This window comes from Peromyscus eremicus, chromosome 8a, assembly GCF_949786415.1.
Source record: "Peromyscus eremicus chromosome 8a, PerEre_H2_v1, whole genome shotgun sequence".
NCBI classification, from domain to species: Eukaryota; Metazoa; Chordata; class Mammalia; order Rodentia; family Cricetidae; genus Peromyscus; species Peromyscus eremicus.
The window spans coordinates 10674641-10694341 of NC_081423.1; the positions used below are offsets into that span (position 1 = coordinate 10674641).

General features: G+C 46.9%; 1 protein-coding gene across 1 annotated transcript in view; it reads left to right on the plus strand.

The window, feature by feature from the left end:
- Positions 1–5197: 5197 nt before the first annotated feature.
- The window catches only part of Srl (sarcalumenin), a 42789-nt gene continuing 28285 nt past the window's right edge, over positions 5198–19701 (plus strand). The window contains exon 1 of the mRNA XM_059269618.1: positions 5198–5258. Coding sequence (XP_059125601.1) covers positions 5198–5258 — 61 coding nt within the window. The remainder of the gene's footprint in view (positions 5259–19701) is intronic.

Below are 19701 nucleotides of genomic sequence, written 5' to 3' on the forward strand. Positions count from 1 at the left end.
ATACAAAACATACTAAAAGCCAATTTGTAGTCGGTCATAATTGTGCATTTCATGTATCTTGAACATATTAAATTATTTCAAGTCCCTTGTTATTTTAAGAGAATTGCTTTTGTTTATTTGTTTTTGGTTTTTTGAGAAAGGGCTTCTCTTTGTAGCCCTGGTTGTTCTGGAACTCATTCTGTAGACCAGGCTAGCCTCAAACTCAGAGAGCTCTGCCTCCCAAATGCTGGGATTAAAGGTATACAGCACCAGTGCCCAGCTTGAGAACTGTTTCTTCAAGAAATACTTCTTCATTATTGTCCTGTCAGAACTATGTGCCCTCTGTAATAACTCTAATCATGAGAATCCAGTTTCCCTATTAATTTTGTTGATGTGCTCTGCAAGATTGAAAATTTGATTTTATATATTTTATGTAGAACCTTGAATTGGGAGCCAGTGAGATGTCACCTTGATTTTGTTCCCTGAGACCTACATGATGGATGACGAGAACTACCTCCCATAAATTGTCATCTGACCTCCACACAAACCATAGCACACATATACATATACACCAAAACAAACAAACAAGCTAAAACACTTTGGATTGACTGGGTGTGGTGGTGCCCTCCCTTAAACCAGCACTAGGGAAGCAAAGGCAATGTCTAATTTATTTTATTTTACTATTTTTAGGGTTTTTTTGAGACAGTTGTGTGTGTGTGTGTGTGTGTGTGTGTGTGTGTGTGTGTGTGTGTAGCCTTGGCTGTCTTGGAACTTACTCTGTAGACCAGGCTGGCCTTGAACTCACAGAGATCCACCTGCCTCTGCCTCCCAAGTGCTGGAATTACAGGCATGCACCACCACCACCCAGCAAAAAAATTTTTTTTCTTTTGGCTTTTCAAGACAGGGTTTCCATAGAGCCCTGGAACTCACTCTGTAGACTAGGCTGGTCTTGAACTCACAGAGATCCACCTGCCTCTGCCTCCCAGTGGTGGGGTTAAAGGCATGTGAATGTCTAAATTCAAGGGCAGCTTAGTCTACATTGGGAGTCCCAGGGTAACCAGGGTTACATAGTGAGACTTTGTCTCAAAAAACAACAAATGGTCTGGAGAGATGGCTCAGTGGCTAAGACTACTTGTTATTCTTCCATAGGACCTGAGTTCAGTTCCCAGCATTCACATATTAGCTCACAACCATCTAGTTCCAGGGGATCTGAAACCCTCTTCTAGTTTCTGTGGGCACAAGGCATGTACATGGTGCACAAAAATATATGCAGGCAAAACATCCATACACATAAAAATAAAAATAAATGAATCTAAAAACAAGCAAACCTTGAATTGGTGACAGGTAAAGATTATCAGCATTTACCTCAAAGCTTAAAACTGGAACACCACTGGAATAACTTTAAAAAACCCATACAATATATGACATTTTACATTTTCAGTATATGTGTTACAGATTAAGTATACATTGAAATGTTTGTATATTAATCCTCAATACAATCAATAAAAATCTCAATTAAAAACTAGCCTTTTTGGTAAATGGTAATAGAACAACTGAAAATCCATATGTAAAAACTAAATTGTACTCTTGGTCTCTTCATTTTTGTGTATGTGTTGAAAAGTGAATAATCTTAGTGATTAAGATTAAAATCTTTGGAAGTTGGAAAGATGGCTCAGTGGTTAAGAACACTTGCTGCTTTCGAAGAGGACCTTAATTTGGTTTCTAGCTCCTACAGGGTTGTTGAGGAAATCTTTTTGTATATTGTGTGAAGATGTGTCTCTATTTTACCTCATCTGCCTAAGGCACCTTCTGATTGGTTTAATAAAGAGCTGAACAGCCAATAGCTAGGCAAGAGAGGGTAGGCAGGACTTCCGGGAGAGACAGGAATTCTGGGAAAGAAACTGAGGAGGGAGATTTGCCTGCCAGATACAGAGGAAGTCAGATGTATGGTTCTGAGGAGAGATAATGAGCCATGTGGCAAAACATAGATTAATATAAATGAGTTAATTTAGGTTTTAAGATCTAGTTGGGAACAAGCCTAAGTTAAGGACAAGCTTTCATAATTAATAAAAAGTCACCATGTCAATATTCAGGAGCTAACACTCCCAAGAAAGACCTGTTACACACAGTGGTTCACAACCATCCCCTCTTCTAGCTTCAGTAGGCACCCTGCACACATTCAGTACACTTACATGCATGTGGGCAAAATACTCATACACAAACTATAAATAAATCACTGGGCACTTGGGAAGCAAAGGCAGGTAGATCTCTGTGAGTTCAAGGCTGGCATGGTCTATATAAAGAATTCTAGTACAGACAGGGCTACATATAAGAAAGAAAATATCAATGAAAATCTGTGACTTTGAGGCAGAGTTTTTAGATAAGACAGCATTTTTTAGATTAAAAACTTAATTCATAAAAGAAAAATTGGTAAATGGCACTTGATAAAAATCAAGAACTTGCCGGGCGGTGGTGGCGCATGCCTTTAATCCCAGCACTCGGGAGGCAGAGCCAGGCGGATCTCTGTGAGTTCGAGGCCAGCCTGGGCTACCAAGTGAGTTCCAGGAAAAGGCACAAAGCTACACAGAGAATCCCTGTCTTGAAAAACCAAAAAAAAAAAAAAAAAAAAAAATCAAGAACTTCTGTTCCTTCAAAGGCATTTAAGTGAAGGCAATGACAAGCTACAGTTTAGGGAAGAATATTTATAAACATATATCTATCTGATAAAGGATTTGTATCCAGCATATATGGGCCAAAACTGAGCAAAAGATCTCATAATAAGTGAATAAAAAATTTGAGCAGGCATTTCACAAAATGTATACCTAAGAAATAGGTAGTAAATAAGTGAAAACATCAATATTATTAGGGAAATACAAATTAAATCTGCAATGAGATGAGATGGCCCAGTGGGTAAAGGCACTTGCCACCAACCCTACCAACCTGAGTGCAACTCCCAAGATCCAGATGGTAGAAAGAACTGTCTTTTGAGCTTTGTGTGTACCATGGCATGTGTGCACACGTGCACACACACACACACACACACACACACACACACCCTTTCAAGTGCTCACACATGCACACACTAAAAATAACTGTTTAAAAAAAAATAAAACTCTGCAGTGAGCTACACCTGTACATCTAACGAATCACTAAAGGTAAGGGACTAAGGCATGGCTTAGTGATGGAGTTCTTGGCTAGCACATGGAAGGCCTTGAGTTCCATTCCCAGGAACACATATACCAACCATATCAAGTGTTAGGCTGGGAAAAGAGTAGACTTTTGGGAACATAAATAGTAAATTACCTTGGGAAAAGTTTAAGCAGACACCATATGACCCAACTATTTCACTCCTTGCTGTGGGGTGTTCTGTATGTTAAATGTGTTGCTCTGATTGGTTAATAAATAAAACACTGATTGGCTAGTAGCCAGGCAGGAAGTATAGGCGGGACAAGGAGAGAGGAAAATTCTGGGAAGTGGAAGACTGAGGCAGAGAGATGCTGCCAGCCACCGCCATGAAAAGCGAGATGTAAGGTAAGGTACCGGTAAGCCACGGGCCACGTGGCAACTTATAGACTAATAGATACAGGTTAATTTAAGATGTAAGAACTAGATAACAAGAAGCCTGCTACGGCTATACAGTTTGTAAGTAATTTAAGTCTCTGTGTGTTTACTTGGTTGGGTCTAAGAGGCTGCGGGACTGGTGGGTGAGAGAGATTTGTCCTGACCGTGGGCCAGGTAGGACTGGTGAAAACTCCAGCTACAACTCCTAGGCAGTTACCCAAGAGAAATTGAAGCTTCTATCTGTACACTGGTATGCATACAAATATTCATAACAATTTACTTTTAATAGTTTAATCTTAGAAACAACTCACATGTCTATCAGCAGGTGAGTAGATGACCAATTGTGGTTTGTTCATACAATGGAAGATTACTCATTGATAAAAAAGAAAGAGCTATTGATACAATGTGTACAAAAAAATTGTGTTAAGTAAGAAACAGATAAAGAACATTGATTTCCTTTACAGCCATAGTCATGAGATACAAACTAACCTGTATTGACAGCAAGTAGATTAGAGGTTGCCAGAGTGTGAGGAGAGGGATCTGTTGATTATCTTAATTGTGCTGGCACATATGATGTTGCAGACGTAGGTCAAATTGTATCAGTTTGTACCCTTTAAATAGGTGTGGTATACTAGGCATGGTGGTGCACACCTTTGATCCCAGCACTTGGGAGGCAGAGACAGGCAGATCCTTGAGTTGAGGCCAGCCTGGTCTACAGAGCTTATTAAAAATGAAAAGCACAGAGGCTAGGGATGTGGTTCTCTGGTAGAGTGTTCTGACATGCTCTAAGCCCTATGTTCAATTTCCAGTACAATAAAAACAAACTTTGAGAAATGTAACTCATAACAGATGCCTAGTTTACTTTTAGCTCATTTACTCCATGGCCAGTTGCTACCTCCTTCCTTCCTGGTGACACTGTCCCCATAGCCACACAAGCCAGCATCTGTTGTCTTTCAGCTTCCTACATCTGGCTTCCAGGGCTACCACAAGCCCAGAGGAAGACTGCATCAAATAGCACTTTGCAGAGGTGACTGAACATTCTGGAGCCCCCACCCACTGGAAATGGATCTGTCTCTCTGCCTCCAACTGACATCACATCACTTAGGCGCTTCTCTAAGTCCCCTTTTTCCCTCGGCTCAGCATTCTCTATGCAGAGGCCCTGGAAGGATAAGCTTGTAGTCATCGACCTCAAAGGTCAGAGGCTGAGGGTTTTCCTATTTGCTAGATTGCAGATCAGTGACTACCAAATAGGATTGGCTTTGATTCGTTTGATAATTCCTTCACTTGGAGGAATTTCCAGGTCCTGGACCTGTCTGAGACTTTAGGTTAAGGCAGCAAATATTCTAGGAAGACTCAAGTTCCTAACTCCTGGACCTCAGCCCAAGGGCCATCTCACTTTATCCCCTTAGCCTCTACCCTGGATCAAATGATCCTGGGCATGTGGGGAGAGGCCGGTACCGGGCTCTGGGTTCTGGTGCTTGAGGCTAGGACAACACCTGCAGTAGTCCTGGGGGTCTGGGTGGCTTCCCCATCATGTTTGCCCAGTTGCCCTAGTGACTGTGTGACCCTTCTCCCCGCCCTCCACTGCCCGCTGTGGCCGCCTGCACCCACCATATAAATAGAGGCGAGGAGCAGCTGGGCTCTCTTGGCAGTCACCATGAGGGCGCTGCTCCTGCTCTGCTGCTGCCTGGCCCCGCTGCTGCTTTCAGGACAAGCAGGTATGCCCCCTGCACAAATGGCTCCCGCTGGGCCCCTGATGTGCCCAAGTTTTTATTGGAGTAAGGGGCTAGGCTGACAGCAGAACTTTGCTTCATGCTGGTATTGCTGCCCTTCTCACAGGAGCCTGGGACACAGGATGAGATGCTAGAGAGAACTGGGGAGCCCATGAGGGGTTCTAAGAAGAGATAAGAGCAGATGGTCCTGAGGTCTGGGCCAGGTTCAGAGAGAGGAGTCTGGCTGGAACATGCTGGAAAGAGGACCCTCCAAGTCAAGCCTAGAGGGATCTGTGAGATGGATAAAAATAACAATCTTCGGACTGGAGGTTCAGAGTTACCCTCTTGGTGGGAGATAGGACAGAGGACTCTGTTCTAGCTAGTGACTTAGGTTTGTATGTCATGGACAGAGTGGGACACTGTAGGCAAAGCTGGGAATCATTTTATGAACAGTGGGACAGAACTGGAGTCAGGATAGGGTAGTATTGAACAGGAAGTTGAGAATTGGCGATTGTGTTGCAGCAGCTGGACAGATGCAGAGAGGAACGGAAGAGAGCTCTCTGAGGGGCAGGGTCTTTCGTCAAGAAGGGGGTTCAGCTCTGCACGTCGTGGCTTTCCTTTGACATCTCAGCACTTTGTGTGACATGCTTGGGTTGCAGCATGGGGATTATTTATAGGCTGTGGAGGGGACACCGGATCATTTTTCCACCTCTCTTGTTCTTGAGACTCCCAAGGCTGGCTTCCCCTTAGGGATTCTTTGGGGGAGGTGCCCTAAGATTCCCCCTAGGGATCTAGGACACCCCGGTTTGTCTCCTGTACTAGACTTAGTCTTTGCACATGAGATCATGAGGTTTGTGGGTCTGGTCTTAGATCTTTAAGGTTCTGTCTCATGAGACTATGGAGCTACAGAGGTACAGTTCTAGTAAGAGAACAGGCATTACGAGAAACAAAAGCCACTCTTTGGGGGTGCAAGAGATAAGGCTGGGGGCCTCTGGGCCATTGAGCCTGCTGCTGGGCCCTGCCCTTGTCTGCCCTTGAGTTAATTTGGTCTGTGGGGCCGTGGTGGCTGGAGTGGTGAGTATTCCAAGCGGCTGTCAGATGGCTAAGTATGGAAACAGTCCTGTAATTGGATCCTGAGCCTGAAGCCACTGCCACCCTCGCCCTTCCCAGCCCCTCCTCTGCTGGGTCCAGCCCCGGCTGCCACCTTGAAGCCTCCACATAGCAGAGTCCCAAGAATTTCTGTCCTTTTAGGGGCATCTTTTATTTTCTCTCTTCATATAGAGGAAAGTGGATATCCAGAATATTCCAAAAGCTCTGCTCAGAGCTCTTGCTATGGGGGAAAGAGACATGTGCTTTGTGTGAATGTTACCCCAGGCTGTTGCCTTCCTGCACCCGGTGTGAGCCTGCTCCCGCTTGTCCATTAGTGTGCAGCTTCCCCTGCCTGCTCCTTCAGCTCAGTGCCCACTGCTCTGTGTAGATTGGATATGGTAAGGTGGCTCGTGGGAGTTATAAGACACCAGACCGTTTCCTTATGCCCTTATAACAGCAATCTTTCCCGGTGGCTGATTTTCCCCGAATTTGCCATCCTGGTCAAAGGTCATGCCTTTGCACCTGGACTCTTCTCCCCACTCTTCCTCCCGTCATCCACCTCCCGCTTTGCTCTGCCCTGGGCTGGAAGGAGCAGATGTCTCCTCTAGCCCCACCCCAGTTCCAAGGCTAGGAACCCCAGAACTCTACCTGTTTTTATCTTACCCACATTGCTCCCACGTTTCCTCGAGACTGGGTGGTCGACTCTGAAGCCTCTGTTACCTCTTCTTCTCATTAGAAGACCCTGTTTCTCTAGCCGTTAGTCACACGGACCTACAGCAGGACTTGGAGCAGCCATGGCTCCTGTTACCAGATCCTCTGGGCTCCACCCTTGTCCTGCTGCCCTGAGTCCTTTGTAATTACCTTAGTGCTTTCCGTGGTCTAAGCACGGCAGGGAGCTGGGTCTCATCAAGAACCCTAGAGATGACTTCATCAATGTTTTCTGTGGACAGTGAAGGAGAGGAAAACCCAGAGAAGTGAAGGGACCTTTCCAGTCAGGGACAGGCACATGCTTCAGTGTGCTAGCACTCCTCTGCTGGGGAACTGTGTCCTCCCCGCCTGCCTCCCTCTGACAGCCCCTGTGGGTGGATGTGAAAAGGGGCCGGGGATGAGGCCACCCAGGAAGTTTCTGAGAATGTTGCTTTGGATCCTTTGACTCCCTAGGGTTGGGTAAGTAGGTGCTGCTAAGAAACCATTTGCTGTGGATGAAGCCATTGGTGTGTATCGCTAAAGGCTAATTCATGACACTTTCGCTTCCTGTTCCTTGATCAGGAATCTAGGGGTTTTGTGTCCATTCATCCCCCCATACCCATCTCAGCCCTGGTTTGCAGATCTTTGATCCTTCTCTGACCCCCCTCTGCCATCCCAATGGTAAGGAGTTGCTGTATGCTGGGGGTTCCTGTCTATAGGCCAAGGGCAATGTGTCCATGTCACTCCTTGAGGCTGTCACTCCTATAAGGCTGGTATATTCAGAAGGAAACTTCCTGTCTCTTCCACAGGGCAGTTCAGCTGCTACTGTCTTCTGTTGGGAGGCTTTGAGGGGAGTGAATTCAGGGTTCTTGGGGAGAGGGCTGACCTCAGAGCTGACCTTTGGGAGCTGACCTTTCTGGCTTCCAAAGTGATGTCCCCTACTAGCTTGAGAAAGCTGGACAAGCCCAAGTGCATCTTGTCTCCCATTTTCCACCTGAATTCTGTGCAGTGCTATGCCAGGATATGCTTATGGATTCATCCCTTCGAAACAGGACACTTTTCCTAGTGCCACGGGGAACCACAGTTTGGGGAATTCTGTTTTTGTCCCATATATGAGATAGCTGGCCAGTTCATGGTGGGCCAGAACCAGGATTCGGGTCTCTTCCCTCTTTCTCTGTGCCTTTCCCCACTTATCTCCTGAGGGAGGTGAAGAGAAGGCCAGTTGCAGCCAGCTGGCCATTTGGTGCCTGCTTGTGAGTATAGACTGAGAAGGCCCCAGCTCCTGTGGACACAAAGGGAGACAAGATGGACAAGATGGCTGCTTCTGCTGCTGGCTTGGCCCGAGAGGGGGCGGGGCTGGACGCTGCGCTTCCCGGCTGGAATGAAGTCACAGCTGGGAGAGTGTGAGGTGCAGAACGGGGTCTGTTGCTGTGGGGGTGGGCACATTCTCTACTCCACCCAAGTCTGAGCCTATTGTGCAATGTTGCTGGAGTATCTGAAGCCGTTCATCCACACAGCCTGCTTGTTCATCATTTTATAAAGTCGTCCTGTATTTTATCGTGCCCGCTGTTTTTTTAAAGTACCATACTGGAGGAATCCAGAAGACATTTTGGCATGCCTTTGGGTCTAGAAGGAAGGAAAGACAGCTGCCTCTTTACAGCTATCCCTGGGCTGATAAGATGCTGTCATAATGGAGACTTGACAGCATGAGAAGCTGAAGGAGGGTTATTGAGCTGAGTGGATTGAGGAATGTCTTTTTATGAAATAAATAATATTTATGTTTAGTGATTAGGGAGGGGCATACATGTGCCACAGCATGTATGTAGAGGTCAGAGGACTTTTGGGAGTCTTGCTGATGTGATTAAGGTCATCAGACTTGGCAGCAAGCACCCTTACCTGCCGAGCCATTTGCTGGCCCTGAGGAGTATTTCTAGATGAAGGAAGATGGAGCCAGGCCTTGAGGAAAGCAGGGCTCAGAAATGAGAAGACAGCAGGAAGGGAATGCATGTAAAGGGAACAGGATGAGCTGACCTCATGGAGTGAAGTGTGGATGGCCTTGAGTGGTGGCTGAGGAGGAAACTATTCTGTGGACAGTGGGTAACCATGGAGGACTCTGAGAAAATGTACCTGGTAATGCTGACTGGGAGAAGTAGGGCTGGGGAAACTGATCAGTCAGCCACGTCAGGAGGATAAGTCAGAGAATGAAGACCCCAGCAAACTTGTGAGTAGGACGAAGAGGCAACCCTGACAGAGTTAGGGCCCCAAAGCCAGACTTCTCAACCTGAGTAGGCTGCAGGAAGCCCCAACAGGCTTCCTTTAGGTCACTGGAGGAACTGTCAGAAAAAGACATTGCTATGTAAGAGAGAACACATTCTAAATGTTCAGTTTGGACTGAGTGTGGTGATACATGACTAATTCTAGCACTGGAGAGACAGTGGCAGGTGGGTCTCTGTGAGTTCGAGACCAGCTTGGTCTCCTAGTGAGTTCCAGGCCAGTCAGTAGTGAGACCCTGTTATATACACACAAAGTTCAATTTGGGTCATTTTGAGTGCCACAGTCCATGGGACATCTGGATGGGGATTAAAAGTGCTCAGAAAGATGAGATTAGATTGAGTATATTGACACAGCTTGGGAGACAGAGGTAGGAGGATCATGAGTTCAAGGTCATCCTGGACTGGTAGAGGGCCTCTGTATTAAACAAACAAAAACAGAGGAAAGATGGATTGGAGCTAGGACTAGATGAAAACTAGGCCTAGAAATGTAGAGATACAACTCATTTATACAAAGACCTTCAAGGCTGGGAAGCAGGGAGCCATTACAGAGGGAGGAAATAGGACCAAGGACTAATCTTGGAAGGACACTGGAATTGAAGATTAGGAAGAGGAAGAAGATAATAAATAAATGAATTTCAGAAAGATGGTAAGGAATACAAGGAGAGAGAGTGGCCTGGTGGCCAAGGGAAAGGATGTCTCCTAGAGGAAGGGGCAGTCAAGGAGATGAAATGTCACAGAGACGTGGGGAACGATGAGGTGTTGATTTTGACAACCCAGAGGTCACCGGCAGATTATGAGGGATTTAAGAGTATTTAGTGATCACACAGAGGCAACATATTTAGATGTGGGGACTTAAAGATTAAGTCGGGGGGGATAAAAGCCAGTAACAGAATTCGGGGCCAGAAGGCATTGCAGACAGAGAGAGACTTTGACACTGAGCATGTTTCTGAGCCAACAGGGAAGGGTCCTGAGGAAAGGCAAAGGCTGAAGAGCATAGGGAAGGGCTAGGGTTACGGTTCAGTTAGGAGAGTGATTGCCTAGCACACACAAGGCCTGGGTTTAACTCCCGCTCCACACAACACTGGGATGGTGGCAAACGCTGGTACTGCCAGCACTCGGGAGTAAAGGTAAGAGAATCAGCAGTTCAGGGTCACTCTGGGCTACAGAGTGAGTCAGAGGCAGCCTGGACTACAGGAGACCCAACTTAAAAAAAAAAAAGGACAAGAAGGAGATGGCAAATGGGGTGTCTAAGAATACTCAAGCAGGGCACAAAAGGCCTGAGGAGAAGCACTGAAGAGGCCTTGGACAGGTATCGTGAGTTAGAATCAGCCCCACTGGCCCATGCTATCCAAGGAGCTGAACTAGGAAGTATGCCTGTGGGATCCTGGCCTATACTGGGGATGTCTCTAGAACAGCGGTTCTCAACCTTCCTAACGCTGCGACCTTTTAATACATGTTGTGGTGACCCCCAACCATAAAATTATTTTAATCCCTACTTCCTAACTGTAATTTTGCTACTGTTATGAATTGTAATGTAACTATTTTTGGAGATAGAGGTTTGCCAAGGGGGTCGTGACCCACAGACTGAGAACCACTGCTCCAGCAGGTATGCAAGGCCATGGAATGGAGAGCCAGACAAATCTTCCAGGAGCTGTGTATAGTTAGGGAGACTTGCCACTCTGGGTTTGAGTTGAGCCAAGCTAGTCTCCACTGTTGAGGAAGGACTGTGAGATGCCTGGAAGAGGGGGCTGGAGCGGGAGCCATAAGCCAGCATTTCATCAGAGTGAGCGCTGGCGGGCCTGCTACCTTCAGGCACAGTGGCTTCGTAGAAAACAAACTTGCCTCAGACTCCATCCTCCAGGACATGGACTTAACAAATGCCTGTTGAATCGACTGTGGGTAAAGCTGTGCGTTCTGGTCCCATCTGGATTCGTGGGTTGTTTTTTTTTGTTTGTTTTGTTTGTTTTTTTAAAGTGGAAGCTGACAGGGGAGGCACATGGCCTGAGTTACCTGGAGGGTGATCTTGTTATTCTTCCTTGTGGGATGAAGACAGGCACCTAGGCTCAGGTCTCCCCACTGGTTTCACCTTGGCTGTGAGGCCTACATCCTTCTCATGGACAAGGGGGGATGAACAAGAAGAGCACCTTAGATGTTAAGGCTTGAGTCCTTCATTTCTGCATTGAGAGCCGGGGCTCCTCAGAATCCTCAGCTCTTTCCTTACCCGGCTTCTCGCAAAGGCACTGCAGCTGAAGCTGCCTGTCTTCAGGAAGCATCCACCCTGCAGGGCCTGTAATTCTTTGGTGTCTCACTTCTCGCCTCTCTGCCAGCACCTGTTCTGTCCTTCACTTCCGCTACCTAATGTAGTGCAGTCAGGAAAAGCTACAAGCACGGCCATGGAAGACCAGGGCTCAGCAGTTTGGATTGTCATTTTCTCTGATCACTCTTTGTTTTAGAGGGTTCACATTTTAGCTCAAGGAATGAATGCATCTCTCAGGCGGAATTTCCCATTGCTTTGGTGAGCAAGGCTTGTGGCACCCCTTAATCACAATATAGTCAACAGATAGTCCATGGGTTCTGAGTGCACAGGGGATGTCCATGAGTTCTGAGTGTACAGGGGATAGTCCATGAGTTCTGAGCACACAGGGGATGTCCATGAGTTCTGAGCACACAGGGGATGTCCATGAGTTCTGAGCACACAGGGGATGTCCATGAGTTCTGAGCACACAGGGGATGTCCATGAGTTCTGAGCGCACAGGGGATGTCCATGAGTTCTGAGTGCACAGGGGATATCCATGAGTTCTGAGTGCACAGGGGATGTCCATGAGTTCTGAGTGCACAGGGGATAGTCCATGAGTTCTGAGTGTACAGGGGGTGTCCATGAGTTCTGAGCACACAGGGGATAGTCCATGAGTTCTGAGCACACAGGGGATAGTCCATGAGTTCTGAGCACACAGGGGATGTCCATGAGTTCTGAGTGCACAGGGGATGTTCATGAGTTCTGAGTGTACAGGGCATGTCCATGAGTTCTGAGTGCACAGGGGATGTCCATGAGTTCTGAGCACACAGGGGATGTCCATGACTTCTGAGTGTACAGGGGATAGTCCATGGGTTCTGAGCACACAGGCTGCGCTGTAGAGTGGGCCTTTTTCTGCCTGGTGATGAGGAAGAATTGGAGCCACGGGAACTCAACTGTAACTGGGCTTTGGATTTGTTCAGTGTTCCAGAGGTCTCAGTCCCCTGGGTCCACCCCAGCCTGGTGTGCTCAGCAGGGGAAGGTGACAAGCACACTTTAGGGAAGAAATAGGACTGTCAGAGTCATCTGAGTTTTTGGAAACTGGTTTCTCTCCTGTTGGCCTGATTGTTGTGTTTCTGTAGGATTGAGGAGTCTTCCTCTCCCTCACCCCTCAGTCAGGGTTTCTCTGTGCAGCCCTGGCTGTCCTGGAACTCACTCTGTAGACCAGGCTGGCCTCGAACTCAGAGATCTGCCTGCCTCTGTCTTCTGAGTTCTGGGGTTAAAGGCATGCTCCCCCATGCCTGGCAAGGAATCTTAATCCATCTGGTTTCTTCCTCTTTCTTTTCCACTTCTGAAGGTGGTTTTTACTTACAATCAAGGTTCCAGGTCCCTTCCACCTCGGGGGACATGCCTGTCACTTGTCAACCTGTGTATTCACCCTCCTTCCCAGAGCAGCCGTTCCTGAGCTGCTCAGTTGCAAGATAGAAAACTTTCATGGAGAATCAGAATTCAAGTGTCAGAATTAAACCAGAAGTACAAGTAACATTGTATTAGTTTTATTCATAACTTGAATATAAATAGTTAATAAGTAGAATTTGGTCAGAATTTAATCAGAATTAAAGGGCTGAGAGCTCAACCCTTCACACCTCCAAGGCCAGTGCCTTAGACCGGGTCCCTCACTCTAGCTTACCAGTTCTTCCTCAGCTAGTATGGAGGGAGGGATGCTTTCATTTGCCCTGGGGTGAGCATGCCCACAGCCAGATTCTGAGGACAAGAAGACACTGATGCTAGTGGGAGCCATTCTGGAAGTCTGTCTTTCCTGAGATGGTGCTGTGTGGGGTTCAGGACAGCAGGGTGGCCATCAATGAGGCCAGAAGTATTCTATGGGACACTGTCTTAGCAAGGATGGGATTCCTGGCCCTCTCTAAGGGTCTTTCCACTCCTTTTCCAGGGTCTTCTTTGCACAGCCTCCTTGAGAGTTCTTGCTTCTTCCCTCAGTTTGGAGTATGCTAGCTACTGTGTGAGTGTGGGCTATGTGCCGATCTTTGGCTGTAGAAGGTCCATCAGAGACTTGCAGAATGTGGGTGACTACATTCCTTTGAGAACACCCTTTAGTTAAGGAGACTGAGGTGGAGTCTGGTCAGGATGTAATCAGAAGTCTGAGGAAGAAACAAAAATGACCAAACTCTCTGGGAACTTGAGTGAGTACAAGGAGTGGGGGTATTTACCCCTGAGAAGGGAGAGCTGAGGCAGATGTGGGGTCTCTAGCTCTCCCAGACCCTTCTCAGGATCTTCAAGGTCCTGGCTGAGCCACACGATACAGGCAGGAATGGACTGTGTCTCTGCCCTGAAGAGATGACCTTCTATTTGGAGAGATGACTTGCACTGTTAAAAAATGTAACTAACACCCCCTGCAGCCTACACTCTGGTTGGAGTGCAGAGGATAGTTAGGAAGGTCAGCTCTGAGGAGGGAGTCAGCTTGTAGGAAGGGACAATTATCAGACCATCAGCTTCCAGAGGGCAAGAGACCGGACTTTTATTATTTCTCTTACATAGTAAATAAGTAGTGTTTGTTGTTGTCTGTTTGTTTGTTGAGACAGGGTTTCTCTGTGTATCTCTGGCCATCCTGGAACTTGCTCTATAAACCAGGTTGGCCTCAAATTCAGAGAGCCGCCTGCCTCTGCCTCCCGAGTGCTGGGATTAAAGGCGTGCGCCGCCACACCACTGCTTGTCTTTGTTGTTTGTTTTTAAAAATCTATTGCTTTGTTTTCAGTTACTATGACCAATCATGCTTCAAAAAGATTCTAGGAAAATCCTAGAAATATACAATTCATAAATTTTAAATAACTTTTTTTTTTTAACAGAGTCTCACTATAGTTTTGGCCTAGCTGCTCTGGAACTCACAGAGATCCACCTGCTTCTGTCTTTCAAGAGTCAGGAGTAATGGCACTGCTCTGCTGACCACTGTTTCAATTTATTTCCATATAGTATATTGTTATATAGTTAGAATTGTTCTAGTTAACTGTTAATTTGTTACTCTTTTACTGGGACCCCACTCTCTCACAGTACATCTGTGAGATTGAACCTGGGGTCTCATGCATGCTGGGACACACTCTGGCACTGAGCTAGAGCCTCAGCTCACTGTGCTTAATTTAAAAGTTTATTACACTGATTTATTTCTCTGTGTGTTTGCACATATGTACATATATGCCTTGGTGTATGTGTAGAAGTCAGAAGACAACTTGAGGGACTAAGTCCTTCTGGGGCTCAAACTTGGGTTACCCAGGCTTGGCAGCAAACATCCTTTCCTACTGAGCCACCCGGCTGCCATCCCATCTTGCCCCTCTTGAGGCAGGGTCTCAGGTAGTTCAGCCAGGCATCAAATTCACTATGCAGCCTAGGATGGCCCTGAACTCCTGACAGTCCTGCCTCCCCCTTCCCAAGCGCTGGGATTACATGTGTGCATGAACACACTTGGCTTTATGTGATTCCGAGGATGGAACTCAGGGCTTTTGTTCATGCCAGGAAGCACTTTATCAAGTGACCTGCATCTCCAAGCCATCACTGTACTTAATTTGTAAGTTAAAACTGTATGGGGCCAGTGAGATGGTTCAGCAAGCAAAGTCATTTGCTGCCAGGCCTGACAACCCGAGTTCCATCCCCAGAACTCACATGGTAGAAGGAGAAAACTAACCCCTGAAAATTGCCTTCTGACCTCTACACATGTGCCATGGCATGTGTGCACCCTCCTCACCAACAAATAAATAGATAAAATTTAACACTCATTATAGATATGCATGTACAGGAAAAAAGAGCCTATATAGAATTCAGTACTCTGTGGTTTCAGGCCTCTACTGGGGGCCTGGGAACATACTCCCTGCAAGCCCAGAGGGACTGTTGTACTGCATTACTAATCCTTAGCATGGAGCTCGGATCACTGAAGGCATTTAATAATGTCTAATGAATGAGCAGATGATTTGTGTAAGCAGAACTATCTACAGGCATGGGGAAGCTCCGAGTTTTGCATCGGCAAGAACAGGATGAGAGCCACACTGGCTAGAATGGGAAGCTCATGTTCAGGGGAGACAAGGCCACACGGATGGGTTGCGGCCAGTTGGGAAGGGCCTTGAATGCTAAGCTAAGTGGCTGTCTCTCTAGCCTGCTCTTCCTCTGACTAGACCCACCCCCTTCTCCTCCCTCTCAGCTATTTTGGTATCCTTCTAGAGCAGGGATAGCACTCTTGAGTTCAAACAGGTGCAGGCAAAGCCTGGCCTGGAGTTCAGTGCTTACAGGAAGTGGGTTGTGCTGGGAGCTCAGCCCAGAACTGAGCCAGGGGAGAGCCCCGGAGCTTGCTTGGGAGTCCCCTCCTTCCTTCCCTCCTCCAGCAGGCCACTGCCAAATTGCAGCCCCTGGTCCTCTTCCAAGTGGCCATTGGTTAGGACCTGGTTGCCCAGTTGTCTCCAGTAGAATTTTCCCTAGATGGCAATAGGTAAAAGCTTGACTGACAAAGCCAAACCCTTGGCTCCTCCTCTTCCTCTTCTGTCCTTTCCGTTAACAGTGTCTCTCGTGTCTCTCTATGTAGCTGGCCTTGAACTCATAGTCCTCCTTCCTTGACCTCCTAAATGCTGGGATTATAGACATGTGCCACCGTACTCATCTCGTACCCATTTCTTTACCTACTAATTGGGGATAATAATACTTGAACTATTGACAACATGGGGACCATGTGGCTACGTAAGAACAAGGGAACTGGGGGAAAACAGCTGAGTGGGCAAAGTGCTTGTCTAACATGTACAAAGCCCTGGGCTTCATCTCTAGCGCCGCAAAAACTGGTCATGGTAGTATGTGACTGTAATCCTAGCACTTGGGAGATAGATACTGGGGGACCAGGAGTTCAAGGTCATCTTAGTATACTGGGATATATAGTGAGTTCGAGGCCAGGCTGGGATACACAGACCCTGTCTTAAAATAAATAAATAAATAAAGTCTATCAGATGCTAAAAATATTCTTTGAGCCAGGCATGGTGGTGCATGCCTTTAATCCCATCCCTCAGAGGCAGAGGCAGGTGGATCTCTGTGAGTTCGAGGCCAGCCTGGTCTACAGAGTGAGTTCCAAGACAGTCAGAGCTGTATAGTGAGACACTGTCTCAAAGAATGTTCTTTGATATTAGATGCTTTTTTTTTTTTTTTAAAGATTTATTTACTTATTAAGTATACAGTGTTCTGTTTGCATGTATCCCTGCAGGCCAGAAGAGGGAGCCAGATCTCATTACAGATGGTTGTGAGCCACCATACGGGTGCTGGGAATTGAACTCAGGACCTCTGGAAGAACGGCCAGTGTTCTTAACCTCTGAGCCATCTCTCCAGCCTGATATTAGATGCTTTTTAATGTTAACGTTAACAGGGCTGTGGCAGTATCGGATCATCTTCATGCTGAGCGACATGTGCTGCAGTTTCCTCAAATATCATGGGACAAGAACAACCAAGGGCTCTATCAGCATTTCACTCCTGCTCGGGCTGTTAATATCTTCGGGATTCTCTGTCCTCAAAGAGCTTACCGACCAAGAGAGGGGGAGTCTATACTCATGAGACGAACAGAGAACCATATAAGGTAGATGGAATCAGGGGCTAAAAATAAGCAGCCAGAGAGAGCAGGGAAGGGGAACACTTGTCAGGCAGGCTTTGTGGCTGGGAGGGTGCTCAAAGCAGGTTTCTGAGCATGCTGACGCCAGGACTGTAGGGCAGGGACTAGGGCCTGGGACTAGTGAAGTCACATCTGGCTTAGTGTGGGGGGATGTTTGGCAGATTTCAGAGGGCCAGGCTTAGGTCCTGCTCATTTTTCTGTGGTTGTCATAACAAGTCACCCCAAATTTGATGGCTTAAAACATTAGAAATGGCTGGGTGTGGGTGCATATCTTTAATCCCAACATTTAGGAGATTGAAGCAGGTGGATTTCTGTGAGTTCAAGGCCAGCCTGGTCTACAGTGAAATCCTGTCTCAAACCAAACCAAACCAAACCAAACCAAACCCACAAATGTATTCTTGTTCAGTTCTAGAGGCTAGAAATCCAAATCAAGGCATTGGTAGGGCTATACTTCTGAAGGCCCTTGTGGAGGAAGCTTTTGTGCCTTTTCTAGCTTCTTGTAACTACTAGTAACCCTTGGTGTTCCTGGCTTCTACCTTTACCTTTCCAATCTCACTTCTGCCTTCCTATGGCCTCCTTCCCTGTCTGGGCTTTTATGTTTTAACCCTATCGTATAAAGCTATTAAAGACATTGGATTTAGGGCTCACCCTAACTAACATGACCTCATCTTAACTCATTACATCTACAAAAATCATATTTCTAAATAAGGTCACATTCTCAGGTCATGGTGGACACCCATGTTGAGAGCACACCATTCAACCCACTACAGTCTTAGCTGTAAACCTCAGGATTCTGGCAGCTGCTACCTCCAAATGTCTCGTTCTTATGTCCCTTGGGCAATAGTCTTCTGCTGGGCAGAGGTGCACCTGCTGTCTTGGCCCTACTGCTCCTGTGGCCCCCACAATGACCTGATGGCTAATTTGGAGCTCTGATGACACACCCAAGGGAAACGTGAAATGAATGTATGGACAGCTGGCTGGAGCGGAGAATTCCAGGAGCAGCTGCCCAGCTTGTAAGGGTGCTGGAGGGGAGGGTGACTTTCTGAGTATGCCTCAGCTGTGGAACAAGTTAGAGGTGGAGGATTCCAAGTGGGGGAGAACTGCTTTCTGGATGGCTAGTGATAGAAAGAGCAAGAACCCAGAAGCTGGAAATCTATGCACACTGTGCTCTCTTTGTGAGACCCTGTATCCATCTCCCTTCTTGATCTCAGCCCCTGGGTGTTGTGGGAGCCCAGGGAGGGGTATGTGGGATGTAGAAGCCTCTTTCACAGAAGCTGCTCAAAATTAACTTCCGAAGGACCACCCTGTGAGGCACCCATTCTCACAGACCTTCTGCCAGCAGCAGAGGTTCCCTACTGGACAGTAGAGTAGCTGGGGCTCCTCATGTGGGTAGCAGGGGTGCCCAAGCTTGAGTCTGGGCACCTAGCAGTTCTAGAGGCTGGGCACTGTGGCGCATCCTGGTTCTGGAGGAAGCAGCGTCGGGAGATTACTTCCAACCTTTGCTCAGGGTAGGTCTCCAGACCTTTTCAGAAATGAGCACCAGTGGGCACTGGAGAGATGGCTCAGTAGTTATCAGTACTTGCTGCTCTGTTAGACGATCTGAATTTGGGCCCCAGCACCCACATCAGGTGGCCTACAACTGCCTGTAATTCCAGCTTCAGGGTATCTGATGCCATTTTCTGGCCTATTCAGCTTCCCACATACTCACAGCACAATCACACACAAACACATACAAATAAATCTTTTTTTAAAAAAAGAGCAACAACAACAACAACAAATGTTTATCAGTGACCTAGTTCAAGGAACCCACTGGTCTCCTTGTTAGCCTGGCATTGTGTGCTCTACTCTGTCCAGCTCTCTCCTGTCCTCTTAACCATAACTACTGCTCCTTCACACACTTGGCTTGTCTCCTGCAGCGTCTGACCCCAAATAACCTCAGATCTCACGAGCAACTACTCAGCAGCTACCTCTGTTGTCCACAGTCCTTTCTCAGGCATGGGGACTGATGCTGGGTGGTTAGTTCTGGCTTCCTGCCTACTCATCTCTTCCTCTAATCAGACCCTAATGTCTTTAAGGGGAGGAGATTTCGTTCGGCAATTCTGTTCACTTGGTTATTACATGGTAAGATAGGAAAGTCACTCTTCTAGGGCCCTTTAATCACTTGAGAACTAGGTCTGTGGAGCTTAAGTATTGGCCTCAGGACACGGCTCAATGGCACTTCTCTTGTCTTATGGAACTATTTTGCTACCAAGTTGAAAAAAGGTCTTTCATTTTGCCACCATTTATCCCATTTTCCATCCGACTATCTGTTTTCCATCCACTCATTTTGTATCCATCCACACAAATAGCCATTCTAGGTGCTAAGGAAACAAGTTCCAACCAAGGAGAAACTATGTAAGTTATGCAGTGTATGAGAAAAGAGTAGTTGCAGTGAAGAAAAATAAAACCAGGGAGAGAAAAACAGCAAGGCTAAGTGGGAGACCATCTGCAGTGGGCAAGCTGGAATAAGCCTTACAGAGTTGG